This window comes from Filicampus tigris, chromosome 12, assembly GCF_054856515.1.
Source record: "Filicampus tigris isolate MCC_2025a chromosome 12, RoL_Ftig_1.0, whole genome shotgun sequence".
Classification (NCBI taxonomy): Eukaryota; Metazoa; Chordata; class Actinopteri; order Syngnathiformes; family Syngnathidae; genus Filicampus; species Filicampus tigris.
In genome coordinates this window covers 15,853,253-15,873,353 of record NC_141228.1, presented here as the reverse complement: position 1 = coordinate 15,873,353, position 20,101 = coordinate 15,853,253, and the positions used below count along the sequence as shown (strand labels likewise).

At 42.1% G+C, this 20,101-nt stretch overlaps 2 protein-coding genes across 3 annotated transcripts; both read right to left on the bottom strand.

Moving 5' to 3' along the window:
- Positions 1 to 283: 283 nt before the first annotated feature.
- jade3 (jade family PHD finger 3) lies at positions 284 to 10,638 on the bottom strand. 2 transcript variants are annotated; one of them, XM_086047149.1, is made up of 12 exons: positions 10,444 to 10,638; positions 8,277 to 8,345; positions 7,782 to 7,841; positions 7,619 to 7,698; positions 7,372 to 7,529; positions 6,678 to 6,868; positions 6,194 to 6,405; positions 5,669 to 5,836; positions 5,471 to 5,587; positions 4,087 to 4,557; positions 2,885 to 3,002; positions 284 to 2,313 (listed from the first exon to the last, which is right to left on the bottom strand). In XM_086047149.1, the coding sequence occupies exons 3-12, from the start codon at positions 7,828 to 7,830 to the stop codon at positions 1,457 to 1,459; spliced, it is 2,421 nt and encodes an 806-aa protein (XP_085903275.1). In that variant the 5' UTR covers positions 7,831 to 7,841; positions 8,277 to 8,345; positions 10,444 to 10,638; the 3' UTR covers positions 284 to 1,456. The 2 variants fall into 2 exon arrangements, with proteins under 2 accessions (XP_085903275.1, XP_085903276.1); XM_086047150.1 differs by lacking the exon at positions 10,444 to 10,638 and adding an exon at positions 9,896 to 10,419.
- A 913-nt stretch (positions 10,639 to 11,551) lies between these two features.
- Positions 11,552 to 19,811, bottom strand: rp2 (RP2 activator of ARL3 GTPase). Its single transcript, XM_086046903.1, has 6 exons — positions 19,415 to 19,811; positions 17,765 to 18,040; positions 16,734 to 17,126; positions 15,312 to 15,426; positions 14,999 to 15,084; positions 11,552 to 13,992 (listed from the first exon to the last, which is right to left on the bottom strand). The coding sequence occupies exons 1-6, from the start codon at positions 19,580 to 19,582 to the stop codon at positions 13,909 to 13,911; spliced, it is 1,122 nt and encodes a 373-aa protein (XP_085903029.1). The 5' UTR covers positions 19,583 to 19,811; the 3' UTR covers positions 11,552 to 13,908.
- Positions 19,812 to 20,101: the final 290 nt, after the last annotated feature.

The following is a 20,101-nucleotide window of genomic DNA, read 5'->3' as shown; positions in this document are numbered from 1 at the left end:
ATGAGCGTGACAAATGCTGCCCCCTGTCGTTACATCCGCACAATCTCAATCATATTTCTCCGGTGCCAATCATAATCTACAATAATCTACATTCGCTTTACACAATAAATCGCAAAATAAATGTTTCAAAGATAAAGTAATTTATATTTACATTTAAATACATTCCAAACATTTCAAATTCCGCCTAATGATACATTCTGACAATTGAAAAACAATTTTTAGAAATGTAAAAATTACATAAATCATTCATGTGGGAGGTATTTTGAATAAAACAAAAAACGTCTTGATTTGCTTCTTTATTATGAAATCAGGGATAGAACAAGAAAAGAGTGAAGGCAGTGAATATATGACGACAGCGGCATCGTAAACGTACAAGAATTTAGTGTTCCCCATTGATGACGCACCTTAAATGGGAAGTCAACTAAAAAAATGTCTTTGCTATTATATGTTCTATGCGGTCCCACTAGTCTAAACACGGTATTGTAATTCATATTGCGTTTGTGAAATATTAATTAAGCAGCAAAATCCACCCGTTTTTATTCATCTCAGGGGCGTCCATTTTGCTGTCAACTGAAAAGACATCACTTTAGCGAAACGGTTGGGTAACAATCAATTACGGTTCATCTTGCGATTGTCACATGACCAAATTCCGAAAACAGGTGAGCTGCGATTGGTCATTACCTGAGACCTGAGCAACTGGATTGTAATTTTCCGTTGACAGCAAGGCAAAATGGCAAACCCCTCGGAGGATTAAAAACAGGCGGATTTTGCTGCTTAATTAATATTCCACAAACGCGTTATTAATCAGAATGCCGTGCCGACCAGTGGGACCGTAGAGAACATATTATTGCAACTTACATTTTTTGGTTGTCTTCCCCCTTAAACAACTTGGCAACATTTCTAGTTAATTTTTTTGTTAAAGACAACTTTTTTTTTAGTTTTTTTTTTTTTTTAAAGTAAATGTTTTAAAAAAAAAATACTGAAATAAAACATTTGTTCATTTGAGGCCACTGTTATTAAAAGTGTTCCTCCCACCAATTTTCTTTGTTTTTTTTTTCCTGGAACCTATCCTGCGATTGACTGAAATATTCCCGTACTTGCCGTTTTTGCGTTATGGCCAAAGCCTTAATATAAAAAATATTGCTTTGGTGCCAAGAAACAGTATTGAAGTGAGAGGATGAGATTTATTTGCTCAGGTTGTCATCCTAGCGGGGGAACACTATTTATGTGTTGATGTGTGCCTTTGTGACTGACATCAGCGGCTGGAGTCCTGGTGGTGTTCTTATTTTGTATTGGCATGTTTGGTCCATTTGTCACAACGCTGTACATCCAGCTGTGCGATGAGGAACGAAGTGTAGCTGTTCAGTAAAAAGTTGTGCTACGTACAAACGTGCTAACCGGTTAGCACGCTAATCTCTTATTCTCACATGATGAGTCGGAGCGGGACAATCTGCCGTCACCTTCGTACGCCCAGCGACTGTCTCCCGCGCCCGCCGCCCTTCTGGCTGCTACCGCCCTCTCTTCGGGCGGCGTCCGGCGGGGACGGCCCACCCTGGCGCCGGTGCCTCCCCTTGGCCTCGGGCTCAGAGTCGCTGAGCTCCAGGTCGGGACAGTAGCCGTCGCTGTCATGGTACAAGCGCGCATTGTTGGCCGACACAGGCTTGGGCCACAGTTTCTCTTTGCGGGCGAGCTTGTCCGAGGCCCGCATGTCCTCGGTAGTTCGTACCAAGTTCATGGTGGCCTCCTTGAAGGACCTGCCGAAGTGTTCCATGGCCGACTTACCAAACGCGCCTTTGTCCAACGGTTGCTTGGGCGCGTTGGGCTCGCCGGGCGTTTGACACGAGCTGTCTTTCTGCGCAACCAGTTTCTCCAAGAGGCCATTTTTGGAGGCGCGCTCTTGCTCCGCTTTGCCGTTGGATGAGTGGCCGTGCAATGCAGATTGCAGGGCCAGCGGCTTCCCCGCCATGGGCTTCCCCGCCATGGGCTTCCCCGCCATGGGCTTCCCCGCCATGGGTTTCCCCGCCATGGGTTTCCCCGCCATGGGTTTCCCCGCCATGGGTTTCCCCGCCACCCGGCCGTTGGCACGCTCCTCCCGCCGGGTGTGCCCGTGCAGCTGAGGCTTGCCCTGGCCGAGCCCCTCGCTGCCGCGTTCGGACACGTTCCCGCTGTTGTCCGGGCACAGAGGCCCATTGGCCGATTTGGACGCAGTATGGCAGTTTCCCAGGCTGGAGGCTTTGGGCATTTTCAGCTTCAGCGTGATCCTCGGAGGAGGGCGGAACAGAACACTCTCCACCGGGAAGGATGCAGCAAGGCCTTTGGACATACAAAACAGACATGAGCAAAGGAGGTCAAAATGTTCATTTCTTTCTACCGTAACAAGCGGGATATGACCACATACAAGGGGTTACAAGAGTGCGATGGAAAAATTGTTCACCATATAAGGTAACTGAGGTGGTACTGACACCTGTGCATTAGGGAATTCCGGAATGGGGAATAAAGTCGACCTGGCAATTTTCTGCTTTCAGATGGAGTATCAGTGCCAGGAAGATTTTGTATGGGAAATCCAGAATGGGGGTTGATGTTGAAACACTCATTTTTTGCCTCAAGCAGCCAACTAAAGGACTGTGAAAGTTTGTTGCAAAGACGCAAAGGAGGCGCTGCAAGAGTGATTCAACGTCACTGAAGATTTTATTTTTTTTAATTAAATGAGTATTATAATTTTTTGTATTCTTAAAACTGCTGTAACACCTGAATTTCCCCTCTGGGGGTCAATTAAGGATATTTTATCTACAGATGCGGCAATTTTGTGTATAGTAGTGCCTTCTGTTCCTGTAGCAATAAGCGGCGGCCCGGCGTGAAAGGGACTGAGCAAAGGGCGGCTCACCAGCAGAGATCTCCTGGCTCATGAGGGTGACGTGCAGGTTGAACATTTGCTCCTGGGCTTTGCTCTGCAGCAGCTTGAGCTTCTCTCGCCGACTCACCATGTAGCACAAGTTCCTCACCTGCGCCAACCAATGACAGAATAAGCACAGACTCAACATACCACTTGAGAACATTTAAAAATTCATATAATAAGAATTTATGAAAAGAAAACGCCTGGTGTATTGTATTGATAAGTAGGCATCATCTTTTCCTCCAGGGTGGCGCGTATGATGTTACTAAACGGAGATCGGGTAAGCTTTAATTTTATACATGCATGTTTTATTTATTTATCCGTCTATATGTGAAGTCGAGTGAGTGATTTGAGAAGGGTAGTCCACGTTTACATCATGTTTCATGAAACAAAGTGTTATGTAGGAAGTGGCAAAACTACTGATTTGTTTACATGATTCTTGTAATCTGCACTCGAGTTTGTGTCTTTACAGTATAGTATACTTTACACCACACCTGCGTGGCAGCATTATGGACTTACCAAACTGCACATCAAAATATTTTGTAACTATATACCTCTCACTGTGGTAGAAAAACTGTCTTTCATATGAATTAATGCTTCATTTGCCTTTACCTGCGTATTCTATAATGCATAACAGATTTGATGTTGTTTGTTGCAATAAAGATTCCTTGTTGAAAAACACATTAGAAAGTACCTTGAAAAAAAAAGGCGCAACTCATATTGCAATTGTAATTATTTTTTGGGGGAAAAAAAATAATCGCAATTACATTATCTTCCATAATCGTTCAACCCTAGCATATATTTTTAAAAAATTAAATCAAACTTTAATAACAATTCGCAAACTCATTTCATTTGCAAAACGTAAAATAAAATGAAATATCATTTGAACACCAATCTTTAAAATAGAGAGGGTTTAAGTCTGATCAAATGGGGCAAAACTGAATTAGTTGTTTAACTATGGATGAAGCCAATTTTAGCAGAGGTGGCCAGCATACTGAGGAGATATTTCAGACAACAAAAAAAACTCAGTCAAAATATGACTTATGCTATTATTTTAAGAGGGTGACGTTATGTCTGAATTTCCAGCTCGCCGATTTTTTTTGAATCAACTCTCCTTTTGAAGCAATAATTTACACACAATCAAATTACGGCGGTAGGGAAGGCGGCTAAAATCATTCATCAATTGCACTGACCCTTTCCAGGTCCTGTCGCAGGTGCATGAACATGCGCATGCGCGTGTGGATGCTGTCCTGGTGCGGCTGCAGCACCAGGTTCTCCTCGTCTTCCTTGGGGGCCAGTAGAGCCTTGTTGAAGTTGCTCTTCCTCTTCAGCTTCCAGTACTGGTAGACAAAGTCCACCAGGCGCGGCGAGAGCCCCACGGCCCGCGACACCTCCTCTGGTTGCACCAGCGCGTAGAATTCCTCCTCCAGCTCTTGCAGCCGCTGCGCTCGCAGGCCCACCTTGGCCGAGTCGGAGGGCGGCGCTGGGGGCTTGGCGCGCGCCGGGCTCAGGCCCGCCTCGCCTGCCAGTTTGGGCTTGCTGTGCTTGAGGCAGTACGACTTGAACTTGACCTCGTCGCCCTCGTCCAGGATGGTCTTCATCTCCAGGCTGTGCTCAAAGGCGCACGTCACGTGGAAGGGCGTGGTGCAGTTCTTCACCGAGCACTGCGGGGAAAGGCAGTGCATAGGAAGCGGGTGAGTAGGCAGCATTTTATGCTCGTTTGGATTTACATTATTCAGTTCAAACAAATTAATAACAGTCAAACAGTAAACACAATAAAACAACGTCGAGTCAAAAAAAATGTGCCATTCCGAAAGGGAGGGCCGGCCAATGGAAAAAGCTCGATCCCTTCTGAGGCTCCGCTTGGTCCTCTGTACCTCCAGCAGCGTCTGCTCCGCTGAGCAGAGGCACCGGGAAGATTTGAAAACAAAAAAGAATCTTAAAACAGAAATTTGAGACTGTTGGCTTTCGATAAGGCACCAGGAGTTAGGGCCAAGGTAAGGGTACAAGGGCCACTGGGACCAAACACCATAACTTCCGTTTTCATTTTGTCGAAGTTTAAGAAGTTTGGTGCCATCCAGGCTTTGAATTGCTTCATGCAGAACAAAAGTGGCCAGAAGGAGAAAGCATCCTTTTTGCTTAACAGGAGATCGATCTCACTGGTATGGCATCTGAAAGTTAAATACCATTTGTTTCTTAAGATGGAACCCCGAGGAATCAAATACAGTGAAAAGAGCAGGGGCCCCAAAATTGAGCCCGGTGGAACACCATACGACAGTGGGGCAGAGTGGGACTCGGAGCAACCATGGCTAAGGCAAAAAGTCCTGCCTGCTAAATAGGCTCTCAACCACTCTAGAGCGCTACCACTAATGCCCAACTGGTACTGCAAAAGAGCCAACAGAATAGTGTGATCCACCATATCAACGCTGCAGTCAGGTCCAACACACACAATCTCCAGTGTCATCAAACAGGAAAAAAATGTAATCGCAGACGATCGGGTTTATGTAATCGTGGATGCCAAAATCATGATTACCATTAAAATGCGATTGTTTTGTGCAGCCCTAATTGTGGCCTCACCTGAATGCACGCACCCGTCTTGATCTTGCACACGCTACAGATAAGCGACCAGCGGCTGGGTGGGATGTGAGACACTTTAGTGATGGGCTCCATCCTTTCTGGGCATGCGATGCTGACCTACGTGCAGTGAAGGTACAGTGTGATCATGAGCTGGTAATCAGGCGGGAGATTTTACTTTTTTTTTTTTTTTTAATTTACCTCGGGGATCCACAGAGCGCAGCTGACGTGCGCCCACTTGGTGCCGGCGCGCGTCGCCTTCATGGCCCCGCCCTTTTTGGGACACAGGAGACACTGCGGATCGATGCCCAGCACACACGTGCGGCACAGCCAATTCCCGACGGGCACTTTGACGATTCCGTAACAGGCCTGGGGTCGGGCAAAGGAAGTACGCCATCTTTACACGTGAGCCGATTCGTTACCCTTGCTGTGTTCGGAATCCCTCTCTACCCACTATACTGTGCACCATATGTAGTGAGATTATCATTTTTTTTGCTACTGTTTGAACGTGTAGTGAGTAGGATTGCAAACGGGGTGACAAATTTTGGTAAATTTCCCCAAAGTGTCCTGTAAATACCACATCTCGACTTTTAGAAATATTACATATGAGCTTTTATTGAACTATAGAGTCCAGTAGATAGAAATCCGGCTCATCTCATTAGTATCAAATACAAAAAGTGAATGATTCCAAACGCAGGCAACATGAGTCTGCCTTTTGTCACCTACCTGGTGCACGCAGATGTTGCACTTGTCGCAGAAAACCATGTCGTTGCCTTCCTCGCTGTCGGGCGAGCGGCACACGTCGCACACCACGTCCTCGTCGTACTCGATGCCCAGGCCCTCCACCGTCTCGATGGCATGCCTCATGTTGTCGTGGCACTGGCCCTCCAGTGCCTCCATGGTGCGTTCCATCGTCAGTTCATCCACTGGGTCCTCACCTGGACGACACACACGCACACGCAGGCTGTAAAGTGCAGGCCAAAATGACAAATGGCAGAGTATAGGGCTGGGCGGTATGCCCAAATTTCACATCTCCATATTCATGCCAAATATCTAGATAACAATATTACTATGGGTTCAAGGAAAAAAAAGAAGGCATTTTAACCAAGCATCACTCCCCCAACACACACACAAATGCACACAAATGCACACAAAACACAGACAGGAACATTGCAAATGCCGAACGGCGAATATGCAGAGGGTGACTCACCCATGCAGAGGAGCCTGGTGTTAAGCGCGTGCAGCCAGTAGAGGTCGACGTCGTCCAGGTCGTAGCGGCACATGGCCTCCGACAGCTCCTTGATGTTGACGTAGCCCGGCTCCATAGACTCCTGCCCGGAGCACTGAATGTACTTCTTCTGGTGGCCATAAAGAATTTCTTTGGACTTCTCCGCAATGATCCTGAACATAAAAATGACCGCATTTGTGATGGCAGATAATGACTCGGTTGATAATGTTGTGAGACAAAATTTGAGTAACAAGTGAGCTTCAGCTCGAGCAAAGTGGGGGGAGGGGGGGGGGAAGAAAATGGAGCAACTGGGGTACTCAAATGCCTTTGCGTGTGAGCAAACAGCCATTCCAGCCTCGTACAACCAGGTGAAAGAGGACATTCTGAAGGAGATAAAAGACATCTCATTTTACCCTGCCACTACCGATACGTGGCTGTTTGTGTTATGTTAATATTTATTGAAGTGCAACTGAGTGTTTTATCTAAGATATTATAAGATTAAAAAGGATTACTTTTGCTCCAATATCACTATAACAGTGGCATAATTTTTTTTTTTTTTTAAATCACTTCATGTGATCGTTTCTTGGAAAATATATCATCCTTAAAATGTGTTAGCGTGACAGGCCTAGGTACCTACTACCAACTGTATTTTTCTTTTTGTGACGCCGTCCTGTACCTGACAGACGCCTGCGGGATGGTGTCCGGGCTCGCCAGAACCTGAACCCCCTTCTCCCATTCCTGCTTCCAGGTGTCGGCCAGCAGGTAGTACTCTTCCGGCGGGATGTGGTGCGAGTCAGGCAGTTTCATGGCGCTGATCAGGTCTTTTCGGAACACCTGTGAGACACGCCCAAAATCAAGATACCGGGTGGGTTCAAGTGTTGGCTACCGCGGAGGGTGCGAGGGGGCGCAGGGGGGGGACTTACTTCAGCCGGTTTCTTTGGGTCGGCGGCGGGGGTGCCCGGTTTGCTGCCATACTTGTTGGAGCAGAAGGAAGTTGAGGGACCTGGATGCAAACACGGCATGTTTGCTTCATATGCACCTAAATGAAGCCATTTTGGCATCACGTAGTGTTGTGCGGGGACTCACTCTCATTGTCAGAAGTGTCGCTGCTGCTGGAGGTCCTGAGACGCTTCATCCTGTCACATCCTGCAAACAAGATGACAAAATGATGATTGTTCGCACGCGAGGAGCTTGCTACCGCTACTACCAGAGGTTAGTAAGTTACATACGGCATTTGCGAGTCACAAGTCTCATGTCTTAACCTGTTTTTCAGAGTTCCCAAGGTACTGTGGCAAAAATCAAGCAGTCAATTCAGGTCCGCATTACAAAAAAAAAAATCAGATGATGTTTATGAGGTCTTTGACAAAAACAAGGTGATCAAGAATAACAAAGTATTGTATGATAGTAGTTTTGAGTAGTTGAGATTTGAAGATTTAAAAAAATCCTAGCGTGTGAACCAGACCTAAGACAAGTCAAGCCGCATGAATCCCAAGTCAAAGTCAAAAAGACCGTCACAAGTTTACTTTAAGCAAGTGAAAAAATGTGCAATTTAAGTCACCAACTCTGGCTTCTGCTACTCACCATAAAGCTCCAGTTGAAAAGCATGCTAGTGGCTTCCTCTGATGGACACTCAAGTGATTAATTTCATCCCTGACAATAAGAGAAAGGCCATATGATGTTAGCACAACAAATCAGGTGGTCTCGCAAACTTCTCTGGTCCTTTTCATGCGAATCATTACCAGTCATGCTTTTGGTCAAATTCGTTTTGAGTTGGAAATTGATTTTTAATCAATTGCATCGGTCAGTTTTGTACCTTTCCTGTGAAACTTTCATTTTGGGTCCTCCGGCTATCATCACTCTTCCCATGACGCATTAGCGTGTCAGTGGACCGAAAGTGTTGTTTAAACATGCCTGGCATTCCCCATGAGGGGGTGGACGTGGTCATTTAAGTTCATGTTACATACACAAACATCCATCCATTTTCTACAGAACTCATCCTCACATGGGTCACGGGTGAGCTGGATCCTATCCTAGCTGACCTTCGATGAGAGGAAGACTACACCGTGAAATGGATGGCAGAATCACAGGGCACATGTAAACAACCAAGTATTATTGTAAAACCCTATATACACACTATAAAATCCATTGGTCGCTAATCGCTAACACCCTGACCGTGTTTTTGTTGTTGAAAGCTCTTGTGATACGATGTGGCATTTTTGATAGGCTGTTACATCGGCGACATTGCAACGCCGTTTACCGGCCATTCAAATTCATATTACAAATACATGCATGTTTCTGGAATGTGGGGGGGAAACCGGAATAACTGGCGATGAGAACATGTAAACTCCACGCAATCGGCCTAAATTGTTCCTCAAGCTATTTTTAAATGGAAATTGAGAACTAGCGGCACAACACTTGACAACATCTGCTCTTGACATGAGGGGTTTCCACAACAAAACCGACATTTTAAGCCATGACAACGTGTATGTGACAATCTAAAGGATGGGTGTCCAAATGTTTTCATCAGAAGGCCGCAAACAGAAAAATGGAAGGATACAAGACCCAGTTTGACATTTGTCAACAGCATTTTCACCAACTATCTTTATATTTTTATTTATACAGTCCTAGTTATTTTTGAAAAAAATAAAAAAATGCTGTCTGGTTAAGGCAATAACGCAAATAGTTTAGGATTTTTCTGGATTTCGGGGTGACCCACGGGCCAGTAAAACATATTGTCACAGGACACAATATTTTGTGGGTCTTGAAAGATCAGTCAAATGCTCCAAAACAGGTGTAAATAGGTGGAACTCTGCTTTTAAACTGGCTGGCAGTGTACGAGTTAAGAGCATACAGAGTCACTTTTTTTTAAACTTTTGCTTCGGGATTTTTTATTTGAGTAAACTACGTATTTCTTTACTTTTAAATTTCTTAAATTCTTCTGTTTTGTCTTTTGCCTTTAAATGTTTTGTAACTATGTGAAGCACATTGAGTTACTTTGCGTATAAAATGCACTATATAAATAACGCTGCCTCGCCTAGGTTAATGACTTAAATCACTACTTCGAGTTATTTTTTTACACAATACGAATTTCTACCATACAGAGCACGAACATTTTTGCCACCTCTGCTTATTAGTTCTGAAAGTTGAACTAGTACGTGAAAGGGGGAGACAACAATCAGGCAAACCAGCTAACCACTGACCAGGCGGAGGCGGAGGGGGAGGGGTTGCCGGATGTGGCGTCACATTAATGGGAACCCGCTGTTAAAAAGCTCTCAAACAATGAGCAAATTGCAACAGACACTTTGTTTACATTGCTCCACTTGTGTCGCGTTAGATTTAATTACAGCGGTGGGATTACTTTTACGCCCAGAGGAGGTGCTCGAAAAAAACGCGTAAAAAGCATTTAAAAGCGCTTTGGCGCCAACTCCAGTCGACGCGTCGGAAGCGGGAGACGAGGAGGACCAAATCAAACATAGGCGCCACTACCAGTGCACCAACATGTCACTTCCTTAACAGTGGAGCCTTTAAAACGAGGGACAGGGTGGGGGGTGAACAACTAAACGTCCATTTAACCGCCCAGTCTAACCAAACGACGAGGCAAGCGTTCAAGGGGATTCAATAATATAAAAAAAACGCCTCGTTAACAAAAGATCGGCCTGGTTGTAAGAGAAAGCATCCACGGGGGCACATCCTGCCACTCCGAGCCAGGAAACACACGGGCATATTGTTCACGCTTCCACCATTTTACCTTCAAATCTAAGCGCTGCTTGGTCCGCTTTATCTCTTCCGTTGGCCGCCCAGCGTCAAACACGCAGCGTATAGCCACAAAACGAGAAGTATTCGTACGTGGTAATGGGTCAAACTGAAGGGTTTTTGCGGGATTCTCCTCCCGGGCTTGCAGTCAGTCGACCCACCAACACAGCACAACAGCGCTATTGTACCGCGTCTCCCGCCAGGTCCTAAACACCGCCGGTTTCACCTTAAGCTCTCGTGAGGGCGTTCGATTTGTACACCGGCGTTTGGCGTAGGGACGGGTAGACACAAATTTATTAGGGACAACTTTTTTTTTTTTTTATGATGTACGCTGCTATTAGCCAAAATTCATGATCAAACTGACTTAAGATAATGAAAAACGGTTAAATACAAAAATAAGAGTAATTAAAATGATTTAGTTTCAAACATAAAGACTATAAAGGGGTCAACAATATTTTGGTCGCGCACAACAAAACAGACCTTTCAGCTATACTAGTTCTTATACTGTCATTTTCAATATACCTTATTGAACTTTTAAATGAGATACATTTTCTTTAATTTGCATAATAGTGAAGGGAAAGTCATTAAAATATTTATATGTTCTGTGCACCCCACTAGTCTGAACACGGCATTGATCAGTAATGCATTAGTGATAAATGAATTAAGGCGTAAAAGCCACCCGTATTTATTAATCTCAATGGGTGATCATTTTGCCACTTGCTGTCGACTGAAAATCACAGTTGCTCAGTTATCTGAGCAACTATGATGTGATGTCAGTGGGCACATATAACATATTGTAAAGAACATTTTTGACTTGACTTCCCTTTTAAATAATTTTGTTTTTAAACATTATTTTAGGTCACATTTGTATTTACTCAAGCCTCTGAATATTTTGTCAAAGATTGCAGGCCCTTCCACCCTCCTGGAAGATTGTGAGATGCAGGATGGACAGACTTAATTAATGGCATATGAAATGATTTGGGGCGGAAGTGAAAGCTGCCAAGTGTGAGTCATGGATGATTTGTGCACAAGAGGAAGTCAGAATTGTTGTTACCAACTCCTACGGCTCATTCTACACTAAAGAGAAACAAAAAAGAACAATGTCGGAATAGTAAACTTTTACTAAAAAACGTACAGCGTCGAACATCAATTACTTTCTATACAAAAACATTCAACAGAGCATATAAAACACTGTACAAAAGACTGATCACATGATGGCCTACATAAAAAAAAAAAAAAACAGCATTCGTGATAATTTTTTTGTAGTAAACAAGAAGTGCGCTCCATCGTACACTGAAGTATAGTACACACACGTGATAACCTTTATAAAGATTTATACATACATATGAGGCATTCTTGTGCTCTCGATGTTTCAGGCAGTGAAGAGAACCAACACTCGAGCTATACGTTCACATTTTGACAGAAGCGAGCATAACAAAATAAATACAAATTACATATACACACACACGAGCACATGTTGATCAGTGGTGCCAAGGAACCAAGTACAACTACTTAGTTACTATACTTAGAAGAAGTCAACGCAAACATTTTTTTAAGAATATGTTCTATGCAAGCCCACTAGTTGAAACAGGGCACTCTGATAAATATTGCGTTTGTGGAATAAGTGTTAATCTACTTGTTTTTAGCCATCTCTGGGGGCGGCCATTTTGTCTTCTGTCGACTGAAAATGACATCACAACTGCTCACAACGACCAATCACGGCTCGGATTCAGAAAACAGGTCAGCCATGATTGGTCGTTGTGAGCAGTTGTGATGTCATTTTCAGTTGAAAATGGCCGTTCCCGGAGATGGCTAAAAACGAGTGTATTTTGCTGCTTAATTTATATTCCACAAACGCAAAATTTACAAAATTGACTTCCGCTTTAAGTAGATTTTTCAAGACTACTCATCCAATCACTAATCAAAGACATCATCACGGTCTCACAGAAAGTCTGATTTTATAAAACTCTCGCAACTATCCATGTACAGTAACACAACTGCAGGTCTGCTACAATACATTACTGCAAAGCATTACCTCCTGTAACGCACTCGCGGTTAAACACCCGCATATTCCCCTATTCGCTGACTTCCTCCCCCCAACTAAAAACATGGGTTTTTTTTCCCTCAGTACAATTATATTGGGTGTCAATTGCTATCCACGGACTGTCAAACAGCAACCCAGCAGTTTTGTTACGTGAATTGGTGTTAGACTTTGACAGGTTCCGACTGTCTGCAAGGCCATGAACGTATCTGAATGTGATTGGATGACCGAGTACGTCGGTGGGGCCAGTGCAACTGAGGGAAACTAAGTGAGCGATATTGTATACGGAGGCGAACCTGCACAATGAGTTCACAAATGAAAAAATATTTGCGTCATCGACTAATCAACGTCGACTTGACTATCGTCACTTTTTAAATCAAAGAATAATTTGGACAATAGCAAGTGGAAATTGTTAGGTTTGGTGAAAAAAAAAAGATTGCCATAATGCTTCAGTGCAGAAGGAGCTGATCAGCCACAAAGGTATGTTTGCATGCAAGTTCAATTCCGCCAATTGCACTGCTTAGGCTGTTTTTGTGCCGATTTTGTCCCCTCTCGAACGAGGACGTCAAACGTCAGACTATCTTATGTCTTTTAAGATTGTACTACAACATTGTCCTTTGGTTTAAAGTGTATATGTGAATATGTCCCAATAATAGGGTCTGAAACAGATCTGGGCCGACAATCTTCAATAATAAACGTGTTCGATATTTACGATCAAAAACGTGCATGTGTGTGGGGAAACCCGACAAGCGGCGGTAACAATTCATTTTGACTTAAGTAACTACATTTCAGCACTGGTATAGTGATGCAGTTCAATTATCAGCCAGTGCCTCAACACCCATCTCCGGCTGGTGCCAAGCCTGGATAGAAAAATGGGTATATCAAAAAAAAAAAAAAAAAAAAAAAAAAGAAGAAAAACCATGCAAGTGATCGACTGTGGTGACCCCTGAAGGGCACAAACCAAAGATCGCAACAAATTTAAGTGCATTTCACAGTCTGCGCTTTCTACTTTCACCAGTTGTTTTTTTTTTTCCCACACACAAGTATGTGCCCTTCTACATAAGTACGGAATGTGAGTGCCTCTGCCACCTCTAACACCAACAGCTAACAAACAGCAAGTGGTAAAAATGTGGACAGCACTAGCGTGAATCTCAATTTGCATTGGTTGCGTAAATAACACGACAGGGCGGCCGCGCTGTACATTCAAAGCTACCTTAGTCAGGTCATAAACACTAAAGCTCGTGGTTAACGCCTCTTGCGTTTACACCCGTGGTTTTATTAAAGCCGCAACAGCAGGTCTGGATGGTGTGTGACCCACACTGATTGTAGCAGTGCAAAAAACAACAACAAAAACAAAAACAACAACAAAAAAACAAAACAAAAACAAAGCTGTGCCCAAATATGTATGGACTTGACTCCTCACAAGCCCATCTGCATGTCGGCGAAGTTGAAGAAGTTGTCCACATCACGAGAAGATGTGTTCTTGTTGTCTGAAACGAAAACCTGCGGGGGGTGGGAAATGAATTGAAATTCCATTTATTCGTTCTAGCCTCACAAAAAACAAAACATACAAAAAAAAAAAGAAAGAATGTGTGTGATTTTTTTTTAATCATAAAAGGAAAATAGCACTCTATAATATTGCACTTCATAAAGACATATAGTAATGTCATATTTATATATAATGGAAAGAATTCTACATGTTTTGCTTCAGTCCAATGGACATTGTGCTGGTCCTTCTGGTATGCACATCTTGGCCACTTGGGGGCAGTATAATACATCCAGACATATGGATATATATAGAGATGCCCACAAATTATTCCCCTATAAACTGCAGTAATATTAGTCATTAGTCACAGGATAAAGTACTCGTATATTATAAAATATGAGTGTTTTTAAGTACCTGCCTACATGTGTTACCTTAGCATGTTCAAATATTCATTGCTTAAAGCACAGGTGTCAAATTCAAGGCCCGGGGGGCCAGATCCGGTCCACTACATAATTTTATGTGACTGAAAGCAAATTCTATGCATTGACTTCAGGATTCTTGTTAAAATACCAAAACTTCAAATTGTCTTCACTTTGAAAATGTTGAGGTGTAAGCATTTTTTATTACCAACACCCCTTTTAAAAGAAATGTAATAATATTTGAACAAACTGTTTTTACTATGACATTCATTAACCTAGCTGGCATTTTGCATAGAACTGGGAAAAAACATTTGTGTGTGAAAAGCTCATGTACATTTTTGATTGGCTGTTAAGTCTGCGACTTGAACTGTTCACCGGCGATGCTAATTTTTACGACTTAAACTGTTCACCGGCGATGCAAATTTTTAATTGCAGCAAACCAGCAGCTATTAAATTTGATATAATACCCTCAATTCCAAGTAAATGCGGTTAGAAAGTTTCGAATTTGGAAATGGAAATTGGAAACGTTCGAGAAATGTACTGTAAATGTTTCGCCCCTTTGTTATCCTAGTGATGAGTAAATGGGGAAGAGAGCGGCGCTGACCTTTGAGCCACCAAACACCTCGCTGGCTATGGTCTTGCAGGCTTCCACGACACCGTCACCATTAAGCTCCAGGGCAATGACAGGACCTTTGCAATAAATTTTTTTTAAAAAGTCACAAAAGTGCAGAGATGGAAAAAGATGGCACACTACAGTATACAATACACATTTGAACTCTTGACCGCTGGTTAAAAAATGATATGCGGTCCTTTTGCACAAACGTTTGCCCACCCTTTGATGTAGATGTACTTGATTTGCTTTTGTGGGCCAAATAAAACGATGTGGCAGTCAAGACATTGAGAAACCAGTAAGCAACCTTTGCTGGTCCACTCCACGAGATCCTCGGCGTCGTTCTGGAACACACGCTTGACGTCTTCGGGCCGCATCGACACCTCTTTTGTCTGGATCAGCACGAAGCCTTTGGCGGTCGCCTGAGTGGAAGGGCAATGGGCAAAGTTAGGATGAGCATCACAGAAACATCTGGCGTGGGAGGAAGGATGGAAGAAAGGAAGGAACCAACAAACTAACAGGCATACGGATGACGCTTTTTGAGCTCGCTGCTCATCCAGCCTTTGCGATGAGTCACGCAATCATGAATGGAATGCTTGAGTGAAAACATGTGTACAGTATAAGGAGATTTACAACCAAAAACCAGAGCCAAAATATATTTTTTATATTATCTCAAATTCTCAATTGATTTTTTTCCCATTTTAATAAATGTTATAAAAATGTATTACTATTATTTACTTCATTTTTTGTTTATGAGTGCAGCATAACCCTCTACTAGGTAACAAAACCATATTTGGGAAAAAAATAAATCAATACATAAAATGTTTTTTTTTTTTTTTTAAACAGTAAAAGTACATTTTTATTTTTACAATCGTCATTGAATTATTTTTTTGCACGTTAATCTGATGACAATTTTTTATAATCAATGATGCAGTATCTCTTTACTGTACAAGAAACAATGTTTTACATGACCCATATTTCTCATTTTTGAAAACTATAATTTTATTTAAAAATATTCTGACTGAAACACAGCTCTTTACTTGGTAAGACAATAGGTAATGAAGATTTCTTATTTTAACTCTGTCTCAAAAATGTTATTCATTTTTAAAAAACATTTTAATTGATTTTATGAAAAATATGTCTTTCTTTTATATTGATTAATTTATTACAGCCCTTTATTAGGTTAGGGACCATATTTTGTAACAAAACCTGAGTCAATTATTATTTTTTTACATAACCTCTAATTACTCATTGAACTTAATATTTTATACTTTAATTATTGAATCAAAGTTTTTTGTTGAAATAATTTTGTACTAATCACAGTCCTAAAATACCATGAATTTTTAATGAAACAAGAGTAAAACAAATTTTTTTCTATTGTCTCAAATTGCTCATTGTTGATTTTTTTTCTTACACTTCAAGCAACTTAAAAAAAATATTTATTGAATTTGTTACAATATTTAAATTTTCTATATATTAATGACCGAATCATAGCCTTGCATTGTGTACGAAACCTAATTGAGTAAACTTTTTTTTTAAAAATCTCTATCTTGTTGATTTTGTTTTAAAGTTTTAATAAATGGTACCAAATATCTAATTCATTTATTTATTCTATTTACTGCTTATCCTCACTAGATCAATTATGTTTTTTATTTAATAATAAATGCATCGTAGCATTTTACTGGGGAAGAAAACACATTTGGAAAGTCAAAGTTCCACCTCTCCTCACCTCGTCGATCATTTTGCGTGCATTGGCGGTAGTGTATTCTCCGGCAAAGAACACGAACAGGCAGGATTCGTCGCTATCCTTGCGCCGGCCTCCTTTGGTCAGAGGCACGATGCTGCGTGCCGCGTCCGCGGAGATGCGGACCGCCTTGAATTCCGAGTCGGCGGCGGGGGCCGGCACCGACTCCAGCACGGCGGCGCCCTCGGGCAGCAGGCTCCAATTGGTCTCGCCGGCCACGGGCGTGAAGTCGTGGACGTTGCTCCAGTTGTTGTTGAAGATGCTCAGGCCGGCGTCCTTGAAGTGGAAGGCCAGCTCGGGGTAGTAGTACTGGAAGCAGCCAAACTTCACGCCTGTGGATGACTCGATGATGGGCTGCGTGGCGCAGCACAGGAACACCTGTGATGACGAGTTGATAGTTTCTATAAAAAAAATAACCATATTTTGCAAGATACCATATTATGTCAGATGTCTATTTTTACTTCCCCTCTCTAAAAAAAAAAAATCAATCGAGTTGTACAGGTTACATTGTTGAGGGAGAAGGTTTTGAAATAATTTACCTTGGTCTCATTATTTCATCACAAAAACCTGGCATCTGAACAGGGGTGTGTAAACTTTTTATAGACTGTACAACGTCAGTGTAGGCAGAAAGCTCGTCGTCTTTTCTCAAAAGCTCAAATTGCACGTCAGTGCCTCACCAGGACCATGACTGCCCGAGGGGGTTTTTAACTTTAAAAAAATCTTCATTTATTACTGTAGAAATTACTGTATTAATGAACTATAAACGTAATTTTTAAGGTGTGCTATGTGGGCTCCCTCTAATGGTACACAAAAGAATCACTGGCAAAGTACGGTTCAGTTGTATTTAACGTTTAAATTCAATCCATTAGAATTTAATCTTCAGAAACATTTTTCAAACCCTTATTTAGTTGAATTAAAACCAAAACGGAATCATTACTTAACCTCTGTTAAGTTGTCTTCATTTTCCTATATTTAAAGCAAAGCATTAACCAGTGAACTAGAAGATCCAACAGCACCTCCAACTTTTTACAGTCCCGCGTGCGGAACTGCTGGCACGCCACCACGCAGCGGATGTCCTTGCAGTCCCGGAAGAAGATGCTGCCCTTGACGGGGCCCAGGACGATGCGACAATTGACGCAGTCGTCGATGGTGACAGTCGCGGCATGGTCGAACATGTAGATGTCGCAGTTGTGGCAGTCCTGGATGACAAACTGTTGACCGTTCAGCTTCCCGGGGAGGCGACCCGCCGTCACGTCTTTGAGGCCTGTCAGCATGTAGTCTTTGGGGTCCACCTGCGTAAAGACAAATACTAGGACTAAGCGATTTAGAAAATAATGTATGTAATATTAATTCAACATTAGCTCAATATTACGATGGCAATTGAATATGCGATTGTCTTTTCAAGGGCCTCTTACAATGTATTATTTAAAGCGGAAGATAAACGCAATATTTATCAGAATGCCGTGTTTCAACTTGTAGGCCTGCTGGGAACATATTCTTGAAAAAAATATGTTTGGGTTGACTTCCGCTTTGACAAACATAAGCAATACATTCATTTTAAATAAAAAAACAAAACAATATCATATTTATTATACATAAAACCTTTGGTCTTATAGATTAGATCTATGTTAAAATAGAGGAAAATGAACCAAGAAGAATTGATGGAGAATCGTTCACTATCTGCCAAATTGAATTCCCTGCCACCAACTAGCTCTTGTACGTTTGAATTTTTGCTCGTAAGTCAAAGCACACAGAAAAAAGAAAAAAGAAGAAAAAAAACACACCATGATGGCACATATACTTTGCAAAACTAAACTAAATCAAGGTTACCCTGGAATATATTTTCTGTAAAAATCTGCCTATTTCTGTCATAATGTTACAAGAGAAAAGGTTGTCAATGTACATTCTTTTAAAAATACTGGTAAAGTACTTCAGTTTTTCTGCTTTGCTTTGAATGTCGTTAGTTGTTGTGTTTGCAAATGCTTTTAGGTGCTGTGTCTTTGCTTGTGTGAGGCACGTTGAGTTGCCTTGTGTATGAAAAGACTGCCTTAATAACCATGACTGGTGCAAATATTATTTCTCGACAGAATATCTTTCAGAATTATGTTAGCAATACTGCTACTGTGTATTTTAACAGATTTTCAAACCATGAAACTGGAAATAAATCACCACCTGTAGTTGGCTGAGCAAACATACAAGAGTCTTCGTTTGGATAACGAATAATAAAATGAATATGCAAGAAATTGAATGTTATGCCATTTAAGGACAACCCGGAAGTTGAACTGTCGTTCGGGTTAAATGCGGTTGAATAAAGTGCATTTTGTAATCCCGTAATGGGTTTATAACAAGTTACAGGGACTGAGCGAGAGGCAGAGGGAGGCCGATGGCTGGACTGTAAAAGTCAAAGCCTGGTGGGAATGAATAGAGCTCACTCGAATGCACATGCAGACTACGGCAGACAAATGCAACTAAAATGTGTGCAATTGTAATGCTAACACGAGCCAATCGAGTCATTCGCCATTTGCTGAGGGTCACGCTTACACGTCAACGTCACCACAGCGACACTTCACGTCGGCATTATTACTACACGTGACGTGAGTAAACTTTTTAACAGTAGGTTTGATGGTATGTATTGCAAAAGTAGAACATGAGAAAACGCAGCGAACCTTTTCTCTCTTGTCCCAGCTGTACTGCTTGGGTGCTGCCTCGTCCGTGTTGTTGCCAAGGGGAACCGCGTTGCTGGTCGTCGTAGTTTCCACCGTCGTCGTCGTTGGCGTCCGCTCTTCCTTTTCCGACGACTTTCGCTTTGATTTTTTCGAGAAAAAGCACCCCATTTTGTGTCCCTTTTGTTTTGTGTTTGACAAGCTTTATAGGTAAGTTACGTGTGGCACAAGATTGTGTGCGATTTAGTTGACACGATTTTACCCCCTTCCCGTTTCCCCTTCTGGGTTTCGCAACCAATCAGCGCAGAGGAGGGTGATTCAGCAGCCAATCCTAGCTCTCAATTTGATGGAAGATGGGTGTGTCGCATATGATTCATTCATGGACAACTAGAAAAGACAGTAAAAATAACGATGTGGTTTTAAAATACACCTTTTCGAAGTTTAAACTAAAATTTAAGTTCATTAACAATAAGATAAATACATTTAAGACTGCATTTTTGTATAGGAATTCCAAACGTTCATAGCATTCAACCTTTTAATATTTCTACCATCCTAAAAAACGTTATTTTTCTGTATGATATTTTTCTGTATGATAGCCTAGTCATGCGTCGCACGCCGTTTAATACTATCATATTGATTCAAACGATTATTATATTCTTTTAAGTGGTCAATGTTAGCCAGGGTTGAATT

Bases quoted from the DNA above. Each gene is read 5' to 3' on its own strand.
- jade3 (XM_086047149.1), bottom strand. From the start codon at position 7,830: ATGAAGCGTCTCAGGACCTCCAGCAGCAGCGACACTTCTGACAATGAG. The intron at 7,699-7,781 runs GTGAGTCCCCGC...GTTTGCATCCAG, and splicing joins CGACACTTCTGACAATGAGA to GTCCCTCAACTTCCTTCTGC. The intron at 6,869-7,371 runs GTACAGGACGGC...TTTTATGTTCAG, and splicing joins ATCCCGCAGGCGTCTGTCAG to GATCATTGCGGAGAAGTCCA.
- rp2 (XM_086046903.1), bottom strand. From the start codon at position 19,582: ATGGGGTGCTTTTTCTCGAAAAAATCAAAGCGAAAGTCGTCGGAAAAG. The intron at 15,085-15,311 runs GTTGCTTACTGG...TTTATTGCAAAG, and splicing joins CGTGGAGTGGACCAGCAAAG to GTCCTGTCATTGCCCTGGAG. The intron at 13,993-14,998 runs GTCAGCGCCGCT...CACCCCCCGCAG, and splicing joins AGGTGTTTGGTGGCTCAAAG to GTTTTCGTTTCAGACAACAA.